Source organism: Carettochelys insculpta, chromosome 1 (assembly GCF_033958435.1).
Source record: "Carettochelys insculpta isolate YL-2023 chromosome 1, ASM3395843v1, whole genome shotgun sequence".
Classification (NCBI taxonomy): Eukaryota; Metazoa; Chordata; order Testudines; family Carettochelyidae; genus Carettochelys; species Carettochelys insculpta.
Window position 1 is genome coordinate 283,306,455 of NC_134137.1, and position 19,579 is coordinate 283,326,033.

The 19,579-nt window shown below is 44.4% G+C and overlaps 1 protein-coding gene across 5 annotated transcripts in view; it reads left to right on the plus strand.

Annotated features, from left to right (window-relative positions):
• Positions 1-19,579, plus strand: part of EP300 (EP300 lysine acetyltransferase) — a 136,589-nt gene that overhangs the window by 99,813 nt on the left and 17,197 nt on the right. For 4 of the 5 annotated variants that reach the window (XM_075009764.1, XM_075009780.1, XM_075009796.1 and 1 more), the window contains exons 17-22: positions 1,232-1,350; positions 2,660-2,899; positions 3,746-3,834; positions 13,598-13,678; positions 16,747-16,803; positions 18,145-18,222. In XM_075009764.1, coding sequence (XP_074865865.1) covers positions 1,232-1,350; positions 2,660-2,899; positions 3,746-3,834; positions 13,598-13,678; positions 16,747-16,803; positions 18,145-18,222 — 664 coding nt within the window. The remainder of the gene's footprint in view (positions 1-1,231; positions 1,351-2,659; positions 2,900-3,745; positions 3,835-13,597; positions 13,679-16,746; positions 16,804-18,144; positions 18,223-19,579) is intronic. The other variant, XM_075009789.1, reaches the window with a different exon arrangement.

Genomic DNA, 19,579 nt, shown 5'->3' on the forward strand with positions numbered 1-19,579 from the left:
GTCTCTCCAGGAAAGCTGTTGAGCTGCAAAATGGTCCTCTGTACACACTTTTACGTCTCTTTATGCTGTTGTGCAGCAGTCTAGATGGGGCACAGCCTTCAAGGCCGTTGTCTTTGAGTGAACCACTCATTGACTCCAGCCTCCCTCTGGGGTTTGACTTGGGAATCACCTAACTCAAATAGTTAAAAGCAAGCCTTCAAGGGAAAATGGTTGCTCACTGTTGTAACTGTTCTTTGAGATATGTTGCTTGTATCTGTTTGAAACGTGTCCTCCTTCCCCACTGTTGGAGTGGCTGGCAAGAAGCAGCTGAGGGGTCGTCAGGTCAGCAGGGTCATATATAGGGCTCTATAGTTGACTTAATGCGTCGTAGCTAGGGTAAAACTTTCCAACAGTTCATGCATGCACCATGTGCACACTTGACTCAAATAGGTATGAGACCACATCTCTAAGAACTACAGTTACAACAGTGAGTAACTGTTTTATCTTAAGGTCTTTCTTCCACTCTGGGTAATGGCATTTTCCACTAGGGCTCATTCCAGTTCATCAGCCTCCCTGACCAACATTCCTGTTGTGGACATCTATAAAGCAGCAGTGTGATGGTTGGTGATATTGTCCCCAGTCACTGCTTTGCACTATTCAAGGTTCCTGAAATGCTAACGTTGGCAAGTTGATGCTTCAGTTCCCTTAAAGGCATCAGGGCCATTGGCTACTGTCCCTGGTCATGCTGGTGTCTTCAGGCAGCTCACAAGCCCCCTGGACTGGAAACATGTAAGTCCCACCACTTGTAAGGAAAGTGCTGGTGAATCACCTGAAGTGGAAAGTATGTGTGCACAGTCACTGGAAGAAGGAAAAATGGCTACTTAACTGCATGGTAATTCTTCTTTCAAATGTGTTGTGCACATATACATTCCCTGCTAATTCAGGGATTAGATGACAGTGGAAAAGAACAGAGATGGTAACCACCCCCTTTATTGCCCTACCTACTGGTACAGCTGTCAGAGCTCTCTGGTTTGAGTGCATGTAAGTACATTTTTTTTATTCGGTATTTCATTTCACATAATGGGCTTCACATCACAAATCCAGCATTACATTGAGTGGTTTAAGTGCAATATGTTTGTCTTTTTTATATACAAAGTATACGTAGGTTTTTTTCAACAGCCTACGAATTTTACAAGAGATTTTTTTCCCTTTGGCCGTGACTCCAACTTTACTTGTATTTATCTTTCAAAAGTTTTCAAGCCAGAAGAACTGCGGCAGGCACTTATGCCAACGTTGGAGGCGCTTTACCGGCAGGATCCTGAGTCCCTTCCTTTCAGACAGCCTGTGGATCCCCAGCTACTAGGAATTCCTGTAAGTGTTGTTATCAAGGCCAGATGACATGTTGTAGTCCTTTCTCCATTTTTACATAGGTAGACTGGAAGAGCTTGGATTTGGCATGTACCAATCAGTGTGGCGTAGGGAAAATGTATTAAGGCTTCTTTTTCTGTCTTCTGTTACTGGAAAATATGGTCAGAAAAATGGGAAGACATGAAATTATTCTTATTGCCAGAACCCTACACATACTGGCTTTTGCTGGACATTTGTGTACTCTCACATTTTTGCATAGTACCGCAAAACCAGGGAAGCCAGTGTCACCACACGTGTAGCAGCAGTTTAGTTTCTCAACTGTTCAAGAAGCTTATCAAGGCTAAAAATTTTGAATACTGCATTTACACAGTAATTTACCCAAGACTGTTAAATATTACAGAAAGGAGGAAAACAAAATCCACCTTAAGTGGTTTTATTTAGCCATTGTGACTATACTTGCGATGAGACTTGTACTTTTGAAAGAGATTCCTTACTTTTTTTGCCGGCTCTGTGGGCCTGCCCTATACCAGGTAAAGTAGTGATGCTCAGAGGACTGCAGCTCACAAGCTACCAGTAGCGCTTTGTGCAGAACACGACATTACAACACTGTGATTTAATTACTAATCAGTTAGGGCTGCTGTTACTGTTAATGAGTTAAGTTACCAGCTTGCACTAAGTTATATAATTCTCATATTAAATAAATAACACTAAATATTCTTCCTGACATATAACCTATTAATTCACACTGTCATGGCTCTTTTGGGTAATATTGATTGTTAATTTGGCTCCTGAACTACTGTGTTTTGAGTATCACACACAAACTAATTTCATTTCTTTGGTGATACAAACTTAGCACATATCAAACATTACAACTCATGACAGCATCCTTATTCAGTGTGCTTTGGTCCACAATTCCTGCAAAGACTCGTTCAGTATGTACTTTTTTCATCCTACTTTGTGATTTCTATTGCAGTATTATACTCCCAGAACAATACTAAGTATGTACTAGAATAATAGTGATCGTAAATATAGGTTTCATGTCTCCCTGGCCATCTTAGGCTGCTTCGATCAATATCAAAGTGGTTTTATTAGGCCAAAGTTGGAAGGGAAATATAGCGTCCAGGAAATGTGGTGCAAATAATGGAAGGAAAGCCCTACATGAGGAAGATAGTGTTGCTGAGAGAGCTCTGCACAAGCTCTCTTGTTCTGTCTGATACCTCCTAGCTCTTGCAAGAGTACTGAGGAAAAATCTTGCCTAAAGAACAAGTATGTCTTTTCTGATCTTGCTGAAATGCCCCTCTCGGTCTTGCAGGATTACTTTGATATAGTGAAGAACCCCATGGACCTCTCCACCATCAAGAGGAAGCTAGACACAGGACAGTACCAGGAGCCCTGGCAATATGTGGATGATATCTGGCTCATGTTCAACAATGCCTGGCTCTATAACCGCAAGACATCCCGTGTTTATAAGTACTGCTCCAGGCTGGCAGAGGTGTTTGAACAAGAAATTGATCCAGTTATGCAGAGCCTGGGTTATTGCTGTGGAAGAAAGGTAAGGAAAGGCAGCTGCTTTAAAACTTTCCCATCTCCATATGTAATATATCAGATGGAAGAGCACAGGGGCAGCAGTCAGTGGAAGCTGTTGGGTGCTCAGAACTTCTGAAAATCAAACAACGTATTTAAATAACTAAGCACAAAAAGTCACGGAATCTGAACCCCTTCAGCTGGTTCAGACTACAGAGCAATATAGATGTTCCTGATCAAACTCTGAGACCTACCCCCCTTGCCAGGTTTCAGTGCCTGTGCTCCAGCCTAAGAAGGAATATCTCTACTGCTGTTTTCAGTTTCGCACCATGAGCCCAAGTCAGTTGAACAGGGATCTGCCGCTTATTGTCAAGGGATTTTTTTGCAGTGTTGGATATGACCGTAGACTCTCTTTAATTTTAGGTGTGTGTTTTAAAATCTTGGCCATAATGTCTAATGTTATACAGTGTGTAAAACCAGCATTTTTTGTGTAATACACCAGAAGCAAGTTTTCTGAGGTTATGTAATAAGGCTTAATGTAATTTGGACAAGGTACATCAGCTTTTCTCAGTGTTGCAAAAACATAATCACCGTGTGCTCTGTAGTATTATATAACTGATTCGCCCAATAGTGGACTTGGAGTCCTTGTGGGGAAACATATAAAATGGCTAACCTTGTAAAGGAGAGTTCAAGAGAACATTTTTATAATGTTAACATTTTATTATAGACTCTTATACTGTACTGTTCAGATCTATGCACAGAATGGTGCATTTTTAGTAATCCAGTTGATCTTCATTGTCTGGATAATACACACTTCTATAGGACAGCCAGTGGAAACATGCATGAATACTAACGAGATCATTTCTGTATGCAGTTGGAGTTCTCACCACAGACTTTGTGTTGCTATGGCAAACAGCTATGCACAATCCCTCGAGATGCCACTTACTACAGTTACCAGAACAGGTAAGTAAATCTGGTTACAGCATGCTTCACGAACAATCTAGGAACAAAGACGTGCCTGTATACGTACATGCCATTCATACACGTGTCTCCCTTCGTGTCACATTGTAAATTGTTGTAAACCTCTTGTACAGCTTATGTTGTGTACAAGCAAGCTGCCATACTGCACTGGTTTCACCCTTTGCTCTTGCTCCTTTGTCGTTATATTAAAAAAAAGTGATGTTCAGTAGATTTTTTTTTTCTGTAGTGAAATTTTTTCTTTTTCAGTATATTATGTTGTAATAAATATCTTCCTTCCTCCTTGCCAAACAGCATACAATAATCTTTCACCAGATAAGTTAGTAACTTTCTTTTGGGCAGTAAACTTGGTGTTCAGCAAGTAACTGGTTTTCTGTGCTATTATGAAAAAATGTGGTGGTGAATAACATAGGTGTCGTGACACATTTCATTAATTATTCAAATCTTGCCGATAAGATTGATTCTTTTCTCATCTTAAACTCCCTTGAGTGAATTGTTGCTTTTCCATGGCACTCAGCAACAATATAAAAGTGTTTTTCAACCTTGTTTTATAGAGTCCCCCTTTTTTAATAAAACAAATAAGTGCCCCCAGTACCTACAATTCTTCCTCGAGTGATTGCTTTCTGTTCCAAGTTGGGTGTGCGCTGGTGCATGTCCAGTGGCTGGAAGCTTTTTGCCCTAGCCAGTAGCTATCACATTGGAGCAGCACCTGCTGGAGTGGTGCCAATATGGTGACCAATATATGCGTGTGTGTGTGCACACCCCCTTTCCCTGCTCAGTTCCTTCTTGCCCCACTGCTGGCTGTGGAGCTCTTGCTTTCTCCTTTCTAATTAAGTAGCTAGTAGCCTATTGCAGTTTAAATAGTTCTCAAAGTGTGTACATAATTTTAGAGTTAAATACTTAGTCTTCAGTGCCTTCACTAATCGCCGAGGCGGGGCTGTCCATCCCCCTTGGTGCTGAGGAATGCCTGGCTCCCCAGGCTTTAAGGCTTTTTCAGTGTGTGGCAAATGTATGCCCAAGAGCGACTCCATTCAGCTTGTCTGATTTGCTTGGGGGGAAGGACACTTGCTGCTCAATTTGTAAGGACTTTAAGCCCAGAACTTTAAAAGATAGGGCCCAACACCTTACAGTCCTGCTAATGGAGGCAGCTCTTAAACCTCAGGAGTCCCCAGCAGGAATGAAGAATGGAGCCTTCTCAGAGCAAAGTGCACCAGCACTGTCTACCACAGTGCCACCCATGGACTCTCCGCACCAGGAGCGGGCACTGTTGCTGTCTTGGTGCCATAGGAGTCCATCTCCAGTGCTAAAGAAGAAGAGGCATAGGTCACCGATGTCCAAGTGTGATGGCCATAAGTCCAAGGCTCCAGTGCGCACTGTCAGAAGGCAGGAGACTCATGTTGCAGCTGGTGTGGAGCAGGAGCCCATGGGTGCTGGACTTGCCCTCAACACCAGAGGCATTTCGAGTGGCACAAGGCCTTCTGCAAATGGCGGTAGCAGGTCCCTCCCCGTTGGAGAGGACTAGCACCACAGCATCGAGACTGAGTGGTCTGGGCCTATGGATGTCACGCTAGTGCCACTCCCTGTGCTGAGCACTCTGGTGCTGAGCCATCAGGGAGCAACTGTGGGCCAGTTTCAGGTGCCCTTTGCTTCAGCACCATCATAGTCATTGGTGTGCTTGACATCAGCGCCGACTCTGGTGGCCCTGCCATGGTCATCTGCTTCCAAATCAGAGTTGGACTTGTTATTGTCCAGGTTGATACGGACAATAATGATACGGGTCAGCTGTCAGCTTCGCAGGCGACGCATCAGTGGCCCTTCTGGGCCCCTTGGGCGTTTCACAAGGCACAGGGCCAGAGTGTGGGCATAACTTAAGTGATGCTGGGAGCCTTGCCAATGCTGTGCTTCGCACTGTCCGCATCGATCGGTGCCCCACTGCTGGAGCAACAGCTGGAAGTGGCTGGGCATTAGAGTCACCAGCATCAATCTCATTGGCTTCGACGTTGGCGTCATTGTTGGCATTGTCGCAGCAGGGTTGGACCCCAAGGGTGCTGGCACAGTTGGGAATTGTACCTCTGGTGCTGATAGGGCGGCAGGCACCAGCCCCAGCACCAGTGCCGACTCAAGTACGGGGCGCAGCACCAGCACTGTTGGTATTGCCTGTTGGTGGGTTTTTTTTTTCTGGTCAGCTGGTACCAGTGCTTGCTCCTCCTTTTGGTGCCTCCAAGTTACCTTGTAATTCCTGTGGGAGGAGCCAGTTCATGGAACAGGTGCCTGCTGCCCTTCACCTCCAGATGGAGGTGCAAGGGGTATCATCACCTTCCTCCCTGGGTGAGGTGGTGGTGGACTCATTGGCCTCACCGGTTTTGGAGGATGGTAGGGCATTTCAGTAGCTTCTCAGGAGAGTGGCCCAAAACTTGGGGGTGCAAGCAGGGGAGGTCCAGGATGAGATGGACCCTGTTATGGACATTTTGTGCTCTGCGGGGCCCACTAGGGTAGCTATGCCTGTAATCAAAACAGTTGCCACTATGGCTAAATCAGTTTGGCAGATCCCTGCTTCCACCCTTCCTATGGCCCATGGGAATGAGTCACGGTACTTTGATCCATCCCAGGGCATTGAACATCTGTTTACCCACCTCCCTCCCGACTCCCTGGTAGTGGATGCTGCAAACCACAGAGAGTGCCAAGGGCTCCAGGGTCCCTCCCCAAAAAATAGATGCTAAGTGCTTGGACCTCTGTGGGAGGAAGGTTACTGCTGAGGATTGCTAACCAGTAGTTCCTGGTTCGTAGGTATGCGTACAACAGTTGCTGCCCTGTCTAGGTTCTCCAAACTGGTACCACCCGGAGCCAAATAGGACTTCATGGCGGTGGCAGAAGAGAACAAACTGGTCTTGAGGGTGGCCCTGCAGCGGCACTAGATGCCACGGACACTGATGTGAGGGTTATGGCTTATGGAGTGGCGATGCGCAGGGTGGCTTGGTTGCAGGTTTCGGGCCTGCCGTGTGAGATTCAGCAAACAATCCAGAACCTCCCCTTGACAGCCCTACCCAGTTCTCAGGCAAGACAGATAAGACTGCATTGCCTGAGACTCCAGGGCCACCCTGCGCTCATTGGGCCTTCATATGCCTGCCAACCAACGCAGGCATTTTAACCCCCCAACAATGAGTTTGTAAAGAAGATCAAGTTTCGTATGATGTCCCTGGATCTCATACTCCTGATGCTGGAGCAGGGGCACTGGTTCATGGCTCTTTACTTACAGGACGCATATTTCAATTTCTCTCCTCACAGGAGGTTTCTCAGGTTCATGGCAGATGGCAACCATTATCAGTTCACAGTGCTGCCTTTTGGTCTCTTGCAGCCACAAGGGTCTCCACCAAATGGATGGCGGTAGTAGCAGTGCACCTGCACAGTCAAGGGGTGCAGCTATTCCTGTACCTGGATGACTGGTTGCTCAAGGGTCATTCCAGAGAACAGGTGTTTCATCAAGTACAGTTGACTTGTCAAACTTGTGTAAGCCTCAGTCTCTTGATCAACAAGACAGTCAGTTTTGCTCCTGTCTTAGTCAGAGTTCATAGGAGCCAAACTGAATGCCAGGTGTGCCAGGACATTCCTGCCGGAAGACAGGTTCAAAACCATGGGGCTGTCATCCGGGACATCCTTGCAGCTCCCACCAAGAAGGCTAGGCGCTGCCTGCGTCACATGGCAGCGTGCACCTTCATGGTATAGCATGCCAGGTTGAGAATGCGCCATCTGCAACTTTGGCTGGTGTTTGGTGAATCCTGATCAGTAACACACTACCAAAAACCTACTGATGGCTATACTTACCTACGCCCTTCTAGCTTCTATCCTGCACACATAACTAGATCCATTGTTTACAGTTAAGCTCTTAGATACAATCACATTTGCTCTGATCCAACTGACAGAGACCAAAAACTACAAGATCTTTACCAAATATTCATAAACCTGAATTACCCACCTGGAGAAGTAAAAAAAAAAAAACAAAAAAAAAAAAAAACAAATCGACAGGGCCAGACGAATACCCAGAGACCAGCTACTCCAAGATAGGCCCAAAAAAGCCAAGAATGTAACCCCACTGGTCATCACCTACAGCCCCCAACTCAAACCACTGCAACTCGTTATTAAAGACCTACAACCTATCCTTAATCAGGATGCTACACTCCAGAAGGCCCTAGGTCACATGCCGGTTCCCTCCTTCCAACCTTATGAGGATCCTCACGAACGGCCACAGTCGGTACCCCAGGAGTACGAGTCCTGGAACATTTCCTTGCAACAAAGCCCGCGGCCAGCTTTGTCCACATGCCTTCTCTGGAAATACCATCACTGGACCTAACCAGGTTACTCACAGAATCATGGGCACTTTCTCATGCTGCTCTACTGACATCATATATGCCATCATGTGCCAACAATGCCCAGATGCTTTGTATATTGGACAGACTTCTAACTCTCTTCGACAAAGGGTTAATGGGCACAAAACAGACATCAAAACCCTCCAGATCCACAAACCAGTTAGTCAACATTTTAATGGAATGGGGAATTCTGTTAATGACTTAAGAGTATGCGTGTTACTGGAAAAAAAAATTTTGCACCGCTATTCAAAGAGAAGCAGCTGAGCTGTCTTTATATTCAAATTCGGCACATTAACATGGTTTGAACTGGGATGGGAATTTTGAGTCACTATAGGGGTTGTCTGCATACTTGGCTTCATCTATTTCTTGACCTTTTCCCCCCTCACTCTTCCACTCTGATTTGCTCACCTTGATCATTTTTTTCTGATTTGTCCTCCTTGATTACTGTGTTTGGCTCTCTGTGCCTTAAATATTGAGTCTGTTCTGGTATGGCTATGGTCTGAAGAAGTGGGTCTGTCCCAAGAAAGCTCATCACCTAATAAATTATTTTGCTAGTCTTTAAAGTGCTACTTGACTGCTTTTTGTTTTGATAGTGTATAGACTAGCACGGCTCCCTCTCTGTTCCTGTAAGAGAGAGTTTAGATTCAATAGTTACAATGCTGCCGCAGATCCTGTTGACCTTGCACTGGTGGTTGGATGAGCAGATTGTCCTCTCGGTAGTTCCCTTTGCTCCTCAACAGCCCTCTCTTGCCCTAGAAATGGACCCTTCAGGCCGGAACTGGGGAGGCCCATGTGGGGCAGCTACAAACTCAGGCTCTGTGGGGCATCTCAGACCTTTGGCTCCACATAAATGTGAGGGAGCTCAGGGCCATCAAACTAATGTGTGACTTTCAGGGCCAGTCTGGCAGGACATTGCGTGTCAGACAATACAGACAACACGACAGTAATGTACTGTATCAGCAAATGGGGGTGCATACTCCTCTCCCCATGTCACGAGGCCATGATGCTCTGGGATTTCTGCATACATCACAGCATCATGCTGCAGGCCCATTACCTGCCAGGTGTGCACAGTTCGCTAGTAGACCAGCTCAGCAGGTCTTTTATGAATCATGAGTGGTCACGCCACCTGGAGGTTGTTCGTTCTATTTTCCAGAAGTGGGGTTATCCCCGGGTGGATAACTGTTTGCCTCCTACCTCAATGCAAAATGTGGGGTGATCTGCAGATGCCTTCCATGTCCCCTGGTCTGGCAGGCTGATGTATGCATTCCCTCCAATTCCACTAGTCCACAAGGTCCTGAAGATTCGGTTGGAAGGGGCAGTGATCATCCTGGTGGCACCGACATGGGCTCATCAGCACTGGTATGTGACCCTCCTGCACCTGTTGATCCACAAGCCAATGACATTGCCAATCCGGCTGGACCTGTTGACACAGCAAGAGGGGAGGCTATAGCACCCCAGTCTCCAGTCGCTGCACTTTACGGTGTGGATGCTGTGTGACTGAGACGCTGTTAACTGGCCTGTTGGGATCCCATAAAGGAACTATTGTTAAATAGTAGAAGACCCTCCACGAGGGCAACTTATTTAGCTAAGAGGAAAAGGTTTTCAGTGTGGGCGTCTTGCAGAGGGCTACCCCCTACCTCACAAGCCACCATCCCAGTGATTTTAGATTACCAGTGGGGTTTGGTACAAAAGGGCTTGTCCCTCTCCTCCATCAGAGTGCACCTCGTGGCTATCTCAGTCTTTCACCCAGGTCATGGAATATCTTCTGAGTTCTCAGAATTGGTGGTTAAAAGGTTCCTGAAAGGATTAGAGAGAATTAGGTCCCAGGTTTGGGCACCACGGCCCCATGGGATCTTAATTTGGTGTTAGCCAGGCTTACAGGGGCTCCCTTTGAGCCCCTGGTTCCCTGCTGTGAGACTTACAACACGATGTTTTTGGTGGCAGTAACCTCTGCCGGGAGGGTATCAGAGTTGCAGGCACTTTTATACAGTGTTCCATAAGAATAAGGTTAGGCTGAGACCTCACCCCATGTTTTTACCTTAAGTGGTCGCTGCATTACATGTTAACTAAGACATTTCCCTTGTGGTATTTTATCCAAAGCCCCATAATTCCCCAAGAGAGCAATGTTTACTCACCTGGGATGTTAGAAGGGCGCTGGCCTTCTATGTGGATAGGTCTAGGACTTTTAGGCCGTGTCTACACGTGCCCCAAACTTCAAAATGGCCACGCAAATGGCCATTTCGAAGTTTACTAATGAAGCGCTGAAACGCATATTCAGCGCTTCATTAGCATGCGGGCGGCAGCGGCGCTTTGACATTGACGCTCCTTGCCGCTGCACGTCTCGTCCAGACGGGGCTCCTTTTCGAAAGGACGCCGCCTACTACGAAGTCCCCTTATTCCCATCAGCTCGTGGGAATAAGGGGACTTCGGAGTAGGCGGGGTCTTTTCGAAAAGGAGCCCCATCTGGACGAGACGCGCAGCGGCAATTTTGAAGCGCCGCTGCCGCCCGCATGCTAATGAAGCGCTGAATATGCATTTCAGCGCTTCATTAGTAAACTTCGAAATGGCCATTTGCGTGGTCATTTCGAAGTTTGGGGCATGTGTAGACGTAGCCTTAGAAGGATGCAGTAACTGTTTGCAGCAGCAGCTGACAGGATGAAGGGCCTTTCGGTCTCCTCCCAGCGGATTTCCTCCTGGATAGTGATGTGCATCAAGGAGTGTTAAGCTTGCCAGGCTTCCCCTCCTCCAACCAGGGCTCACTACGCTATAGCGCAGACATCCTCTGTGGCATATTTGCCACAGGTGCCTATCCAGGACATCTGTAGGACAGCCACCTGGTCCTCAGTTTGTACGTTTATAGCGCGTTATGCTTTGACACAGCATGCATGGGAAGGATGCTGTGATGGGCAGGGCTGTCCTGCAGTCCCTTCAGTGCTCCAACCCCGCCTCCTAGGCATTGTCCTGTAGTCACTCAACTTGGAAAGGACATGAGCAATCACTCGAAAAAGAAAAGACAGTTACCTGTTCTGTAACTGGTGTTCTTTGAGATGTGTTGCTCATGTCCGTTCCAAAACCCTCCCACCTTCCCCTCTGTCGGAGTAGTTGATGAGAAGGAACTGGTGTTTTTGGGGGGGGGGGGGGGGCACGGGGGGAGTTTGTGTGTGTAGGGTGGTGCATATATTGGTCGCCATATCAGCGCCACTCCAGGGGGTGTCAGCATGCACCCAACCTGGAATGGACACGAGCAACACATCTCAAAGAACACCAGTTACAGAACAGGTGGTTACTCTTTCTTCAGATGCAATATTTTCCTATGCTTGCAGCACATTTAAAAATGTAATCATAACTGGTTGGTTGGAAGAAATTGCCTGTAGGTAATAAAAGTGCCTTCATACTTAAGCTTGTGCAAAAAGGACAAATAAAAAATTAGATGAACATAAAATTAGTCCAGTTTTCATATTCATAAAAATATTCATATTTCTTATTCATAAAAAAGATTAAGAAACTGAGTAAATATACCCTCTAAAAGAGCTCTGCTTACCTCCGGGGTACACATGCCCCTGGTTGAGAGCCACTGATATAAGTCACTGTCAGTTCTAAAATTCTTCCTAACTATTACATCTGACTTGCAGCCTATTAAAGGATTAAAATGGATTTAACTCCTTGGGGAGAGTTTCTTGCTAGATATTATTCTGAAAAAAAACTACGCACAGCGTTCGGGGGTTGCAGCCCTTATTTACTAAACACATCAGTCTGAACTGACAGATGGTGATACCTTTCAGTTATGTCAGCTTATTCCACGATTCCTGTTCTCCATTCTCTGGCCTGGTATCTTGCAAAGATATAACTCCTTCATCTTGAAGCCAACTAGGTTTTCAGAAGATGAAGTATATTCAGGCGATAGGAAAAGAAAGAAGCAACTAGAGAACCATAGTTGCATCATCCCTCTTTTTGCTGCAGTGCATCAAGGGAAACTTTTAGAAGAGGAACTGGGGGAGTGGGGGGCGGGGAATGGTCATAGTGCTCCATAAGAATTAACTTGAATCTGGATATAAGTAGTTTTTTGTGCAACAGCATTTCATGCCACAAGTCAGTAGTTTCCCCTCACATGCTCTCCATTGTAAACATTCAGTGGACCAGAGAACTCATTCTAAAATCCACACTTGCTTCCATGATTTGATGATTATTCACTTCTGATCTTTAAGTGTATGTAATGTATGAACACTGTATCTAGAACATATAAAGTAAAGTTATGATTCAGCTTCTATCTGTAATGGGGCTCAGATCTGTCAGCCCCATAGCTGACAGATCCCATAGTGCTTATTTGTGTTCCTTTATGATAAACTGTCACAACTTGTTTGTTCTGTGCGTACCAATTAACGTGCTTAGTAATGGAGAGACTGCAGTTTCAATAGACTTTAGAGAGGTGGAGAACAGATCTTAAATAAAACACACTAGTTTCATTCAAATGCAAATAAACACCACAGGTCGGTTTCATTTTGTTGATATATCAACAATTCTGTGCCTCAGAATTGGGGTATGGCAATACTGTGCAAATCCAGAGCAGTATGAATGCAATTAATAAATATCCTATCTTTTTATGTACAGTTTGACAGACCTCAAACAGATGGCGATTTTGAGGACTGATTGCTGTCCCTTTAAATTGTTGAAAGTGAGAACCTGGCAGCTTATTGCAAGCCCTGGGGTCTTATTTCAGTGGGGAGAGAATCCTGTGGTCCTTCAATTTGTGTTTTGTTTTTTTTTTAAAGGTGGAATATTCACCCTTCTAGTGATCTCATAGCAAATGCTCTTGCAGACAGAATTGCTCTCCTGAGATGTCAAGAGTAGCAATCCTTCCTTCCTTCTACCCTCTTCCCATTCCTCCTGTTGGGTCTTTGTTTTGTATGACATTGCTTATTAAGATAAAAAGGGTCTAGGTATACTAAAATGCAATACTGTTTTGTTTTATTTGCTGTAATCATTTGCTGCTTGTGATGCCATTTGAACTTTAATGCTAATCTGTGCTTTGCCTTGGCTTTCTGCTTTGTGTTGTCTTGTCCTGCTTTTTTGTGTTTTTGTTTTTGACCTACAAATCCCCTCATTTCTTTGTTTGTTCGTGTGTGTTATTTTTATTTCTTTCATGCTTGTTGTTGTCTTCATTTGTCTTTGGTTGAAAAAAAAAACAACAAAAACAAAAATAAAAAAAACAAACAAAACTGTGGGGCCCATAAATCTGCATCATTGAATATCTCTGTCGCCGTTGATGACCTGCTCTCTGCTCCCGCCCCCTTCTTGGCCTGCTGTGATTGGTGGCTCCATTGCTTGGCTTGGGCTGTGTTGTGTGGACGGAACAGTTCACCCAAATATGGCCTTCTTGCTGACAGGTATCATTTCTGTGAGAAGTGCTTCAATGAAATCCAGGGGGAGAGCGTTTCTCTGGGGGATGACCCATCACAGCCTCAAACGTGAGTAGCCATATGTCTGCTTGGGCTATAGTGCTTTTCATATTTTTATTTTATGGTAGTTATGATTTATCGCGTGGTTTAAAATGTACTCTCAAAGGCCAAGCAATACCGAGGCAGTGAGGGGGAAGGATTTTGTTTTAATCTTACTTCAAGAAGTGGACCAAATACTAAATGGGGGCAAGTAACGCACTCCTAAAAACCTGGATGTTGTTGTAAGTGTGGGTAGGGAGTGGGGGGACACATGTTTTTCAGATTCTGAACTATATTATTGTAACTGGCAAGACGTAATCATGTCTTACAATATTTACTTTGCTATAACGAGAGGTAAGGAGCAAGAGTTTAAAAAGAGGCCAGGAAGTACCTTCATGTGGAAACTGGTGGTTTTTAGAAAGTAGCATACATAGCAAATGTTCTTCAGATCTCATCTGAAACTATTCCATTTTGCTTTAGGGAAGGTTGTTCTGTTCACCCTTCTTTTTCTTGTCCTCCCCCTTAACGTACAAGCAAGAATAACTCGGTTATGTAAGAGATGTTGCCCTGTTGCTCATAGGCAAACACATTGGAGTGCTTGACATGGATTTAATTGGCTTTTTTTGTAGTAATGGTGGTGGAAATGATTCTCTGACAACTGCTAGGACATTGTTTGCTTCTTCAGGGCTTGCAACTAAGGCTTGGCTTATACTAGGAAAATAAGTTGATTTCAGATATGCAGTTGTAGTGAGGGCAATTGCGTAGCTAGAATTGTCATATCGGAAAGTCACTTGACTGTCTTCACTAAGGAAGGTCAACAGGAACGTTTCTCCCGTTGACCTCCTTTACTCCTTGTGATAGCGAGCAGTAGAGATGTTGACTGCTGACCTCAGAGATCGATTTCACGCATCTTTACCAGATGTGCAGTGTAGAGCTCTGGAAGATTGACCCTAACCAGGTTGATCTTTGCAGAAGCGAAGACAAGCCCTCAGAATTCCAGTGAGGATGAGAGCCTTGAGGATGGGCAGATTAGTGCCAAGGTGTTAGTTTGCAGATTAGGGTGGGCGTTGAACCAGGGACTCTCTTTGGCACAAGGTGTCAGGTAGATTCTATGGGGGAAACAGGGAAGCTGGAAACCAGTATGTATTGTAGAAGAGAATGAGATGATGCCTTTAGCTAGAACCAAAGGTTGTCAGAAACAGTAAATGGCCAAATCTTGATTACAGTAAGGGTATGGTACTATCTAGAATAGCTGCAGAGGGATCATTTACAGCTAGGATTTCTGTGCCAGCACTTACGAAGGGTCCTGTGGCACCTTATAGACTGACAGAAAAGTTTAGAGCATGAGCTTTCGTGAGTTAACTCACTTCTTCAGATGCATCTGAACTCATGCGCTAAACTTTTCTGTTAGTCTATAAGGTGCCACAGGACCCTTCGTTGCTGCTACAGATCCAGACTAACACGGCTACCCCTCCGATACTGTGCCAGCACTTATTAATTCACTTTAGGCTAGAAAGGAAGAAATGTGTGTTGAGACTTTCGTGTGCTAGTCAACATTTCTGATAGTGCCCTAGAATATATAAATTACCAGTTGCCAATCAGTAATTTGTGAATTAGGCAAGTGAATAACCCAGTTTGCAGGACTGACAGATTGAAGCAGCACTCTGTGGCAAGTGCTGCTTAATTTTTGTTCAAATTTGTCAATATGGTTGCAAATACAAATGTTAAATCATATTCATTATTAAATGTAACTAGTAAATGATGTTGAAATATATATTCACGGCAGCAAAATGAAGAAAATAATTCTTAATTTGTGGTGTACTTCCCCCTCCTATCAGTATGTGGGTTCTGCATAATGAGTTTTAAAGTTTCTTCCTTCACATGAATTAGAGTTAAAATTTTGGTATATGCCACCACTCCTTGTTTCATATTAATTTTGGTGTAGCTTTTCAACTCTTTGGACTCAAGGTAATGGAGTGTCTCTCTTTTCCCCTGATAAAAGGGTTTGGAGAGAACATTAACAAAACCAGAACTTTTTGATAGTGTCTGAGGAATAGCAGGGAACTTCTGAGATGATAGTGAGGTTTGGCTCTTTTATATAAATGTCATAGTTGTGAGGAAGGATGGTTGCATTCTGCAAAACCCAGGCTGAACTCTGAAACTGCAGAAATATAGGAAAAGAACCAGTTATGCTACTGGAGTGAATCCTTGTTCCTGTGATAACTTCAGTGTATACTTCTCCACTTGCTAAACCCTTCCAAATCACAGTTCTAGTTCCTGTATAGTTAGTGTAGTTTTAGGTATTGATAGTTCAAAGCTGTTTAGTTCTTTGGGACAGTGTTACTGTACTTTATACCACATCATAGATACTCATGGCCTGGGCACCATCACCAAAAGATTCCTACAGGATGGAGGGATTTTTTTTTTAAACTAGGAAACTGCAATAGTCCAGGTTAAGTGAAAAGCTGGGTACCAGGCCGAGGCTTCAGAGGGAAGCAGAAGTTTCTTTTTGAAGTGTTACTCCAAGGAGAAACTATAATAACTGGTTTCATTGTGGAAGAAGTCTAATTTATGTTGTGTTAAAAATAGGGTGTTCTCTACACAAATAATATCTTACACCACTTTTTCATTGGAAACTATATTTCATAGTGAAAAGATGTTTCATAAACTAACCCAAAATGGAATACTAAAAGATTTCAAAATGTGAAATACAAAACTAATGAGCCCCAAACTGAGAGGTATATACCATTCTAGGGTTTGTATTTACCCTGGGATCAGTCTGCATTGCTTTTTGATTTGGACCCTGTTTAGGTGATTGAAGTCTACCTGAGGCATGCACTAGTAATCTCACTTTAGAGAGGAAGAAATGGCTCCGCAAGTCATTCTATAGTAGAAAAGCCTCTAGGCCACAAGGCAGGTCAAGAGCAAGCACATACTTTGTATTTCCTTATGAACTCTTACTCCTTTTCTCATGGCATCTTGAACACTTAAGAAATCCACTTACAGTGACTGCCTGAGTCTGCTTGAACTCTGCAAAATTAGTATACTATGAATGTTTGTCATAACCAAGCTTTTGTCATCTGTCTTTTTCTCCTTAGTACAATAAACAAAGAGCAGTTTTCTAAGAGGAAAAATGATACACTAGATCCTGAACTGTAAGTAATACTCTGGTAGCTCAACTTTTTTTTAATCTGTATTCCCATACTTCTCATTTGCTGCCTTCACTATCATCCATCACTTGTTTTCTTAGTTTAATGCTGCTCCATTAATTAGCCAGTAGGGGCTGCTGTACAAGCACCAAGTTTTGTATTCTGTCATGAGACTCATCACTGATCCACTTAAATAAATGTGATCCTAAGGTTATGGGCTGTTTCACTCTTCTTGAATTCCGATGTCTGATAGAAAACTGTGTGCAGGTAGCTATGCTGCTTATAGGTCTTTCTTTTGGAATAATGCAGGGGTTGCCAAATTTACTGACCCTCTGAGCTGAATATGACCGTCTTCAGAAGCTCAAGAGCTCTGGCACACCATAGGGGGCCTGGGGCTTCAGCTCTGCAAGGTGTACTTGAGGAGGCTTGGGGTTTCAACACTTGGCTCCTGCCAAAGTTCCCAGCCCCAGCAGGTGCAATCTGTGGGGCTAAAGCCTAAGATCCTTCTTCTCACTGGGCAGAAGCCCCTATGCCACCCTTCTGCTGCAAGGTAGAGAACTTGAGCCCCCAGTTTGATAGGTGGAGAATGACGGGGGGGGAACGTGGGTGGGCTCCATAAGCCACACCAATCGCAAAAGAGCTGAATGTGGCTCTCAAGCCACAGTTTGGCCACCCCTGGTATAGTGCATGGGGAGGTCAAAATTAATTCAGGTCATTCTGAAGCAGTATTTTTATGATTTTGATTTCTGTAGTCTTCCTACTTTGCAAGCAGCTGTACCAGAAAGAGTAAGTTAAATTATACTGAATTGGCTGCTATTCTCTTATTCTGCATGGGGAAGCAGGCAGATGGATATACAGGTTCTAGAGAGCCAGGGGCCAGGTAGCAGTCTACTTCCTCTACATCTCACCAATGCTTTTCAAAATCACCTTTTAGCCCCTTAATTCAGCCCCTAATTCCACCATCCACTTTAGAGCTGCTAAAATGTCTTAATTCCTTACCAGTACGTAAGAAGGGCACAAACCTAACTTGGGACCAGTCTGTGTTGTTTTTCAATTTGCAAAGGTCATAGGAAAGAGAGAGTGGAAATTGGCTCGTGACCTTGCCCCTTCCAGCATTGTAATAGAGCCTCAGCAGTCTAAAGAGTAAAATTCAGACTACTTCTGATCCCAGATACCTAGTACAAATGACACCTTTCCACCTTTAAATCTCTGAAGGAACAGGGTCATGTCTCTCTCCCTCCCTAATGAGTCTTAGTATACGTTTTGTCTTTGAAACATGGTTAGTTTAAGTAACCCTGTAATTAGTGGTGGTGTTTTTTTTCCCCTCCCCCCGCCCCCGACATCCAGGTTTGTTGAATGTATAGAGTGCGGGAGAAAAATGCACCAGATCTGTGTGCTTCATAATGAAATAATCTGGCCATCTGGGTGAGTTTCTTGATCTTTCCTCCCTTTCTTCAATAGGTGACATTTGGTTGCTATGCAGGTATTGATGTCTGTACCTCCATTTGGATATATTGCATTTTATGTATGTGAAATCGTCTGTGTAAAATAACTCTGTTAGTGGGAGACATTCCATTAGCTGTTAAAATTTTAAACAATATCCATGACAATGTCAGGTAAACCTAAATATTGGATGAAGTCTGTTTAAAATGTTCTGTGTCTTACCATTGCTCATCACTAGTGTATCTCGGTATAAAATAAAAACCTCTAGCTGGGAGGGATAGCTCAGTGGTTTGTGTATTCGCCTGCTAAACCCAGGGTTTTGAGTTCAGGCCTTGAGGAGGCCATTTAGGGGTCTGGGGCAAGTCAACTTCCCCTAGCCATATGAGCCAGCCATGGGGTCCCTGGCTAGGGGCGCAGGGAGACCTGCAGCTGGAGTGAAGCCAGCCACAGGGTCCCAGTGGGTGGAAGTCTGCAGCCCTGCCTGGCCTGCTCCCAACACTCCCCATGCACCCCCCTTGCCAGTCCCAACATTCCCACAGCTCCCTGCGCAACCCCCCACCCCTTCCCTCCCCTGTACCCCTGCTGTAGCCCTGAGGAACAAGCTGTTGCCACCGCCACCTGCAGGTTTGAACCCTCCCTCCTGCACGTGGCCCCAAACTGCCAGCAGCCTTTAACTCCCTCCCAACCACAGGTTCACTTACCTTTCAAAAGTAGCGCCACCTGCTGCCACTCCAAGCACTTGGAACCAGTCAGACTTTTACATGTACTTTAATGGGAATTTAGTGTCTCTCTTATGAGTTTTTGCCTACAACCAGAAAGTTGGGAGCCATTTGTGCTTGTATAGTGAGGGATGAGTGTACTAAATTGCTGTTTCTTTATACTGATTTGTTTTTGTTACTCTATGGGATTTGTGTTTCTGTATGACACTTTGGCATCACTGATGGACTCAAGCTGCAGATGGTAAATTCCTGACTCCAGCTAGAGTTCATTTTAGATTTTTGCCTTTCAGAATGTAACCCTCCACTTTTATTGTGGGTGGGCTTGATATAGATCTTTTCTAACCAGACCACTCAAAAGTACAAGAAACGTATGGGAATTTAAATTCTATTAGTGTTTCCTAGTTATAGTTGATTAAGATAACGTATGATCGGTAGTTATTCCGCTCTAAGTAAATTTCTGCAAAAAGAACTCAAGTTTTCGTTGCTGATTGTACAATTTTGGGATTTTCTGTTTTGCTGCTCCTTGTAAAGGTGGTTGCTTGTTAACTGCTTGGGGAAGAATTCTAGGGTTGTTCAGAATCTGTGTACTAGGATCATAGATTTCTATATCAGATCAGACC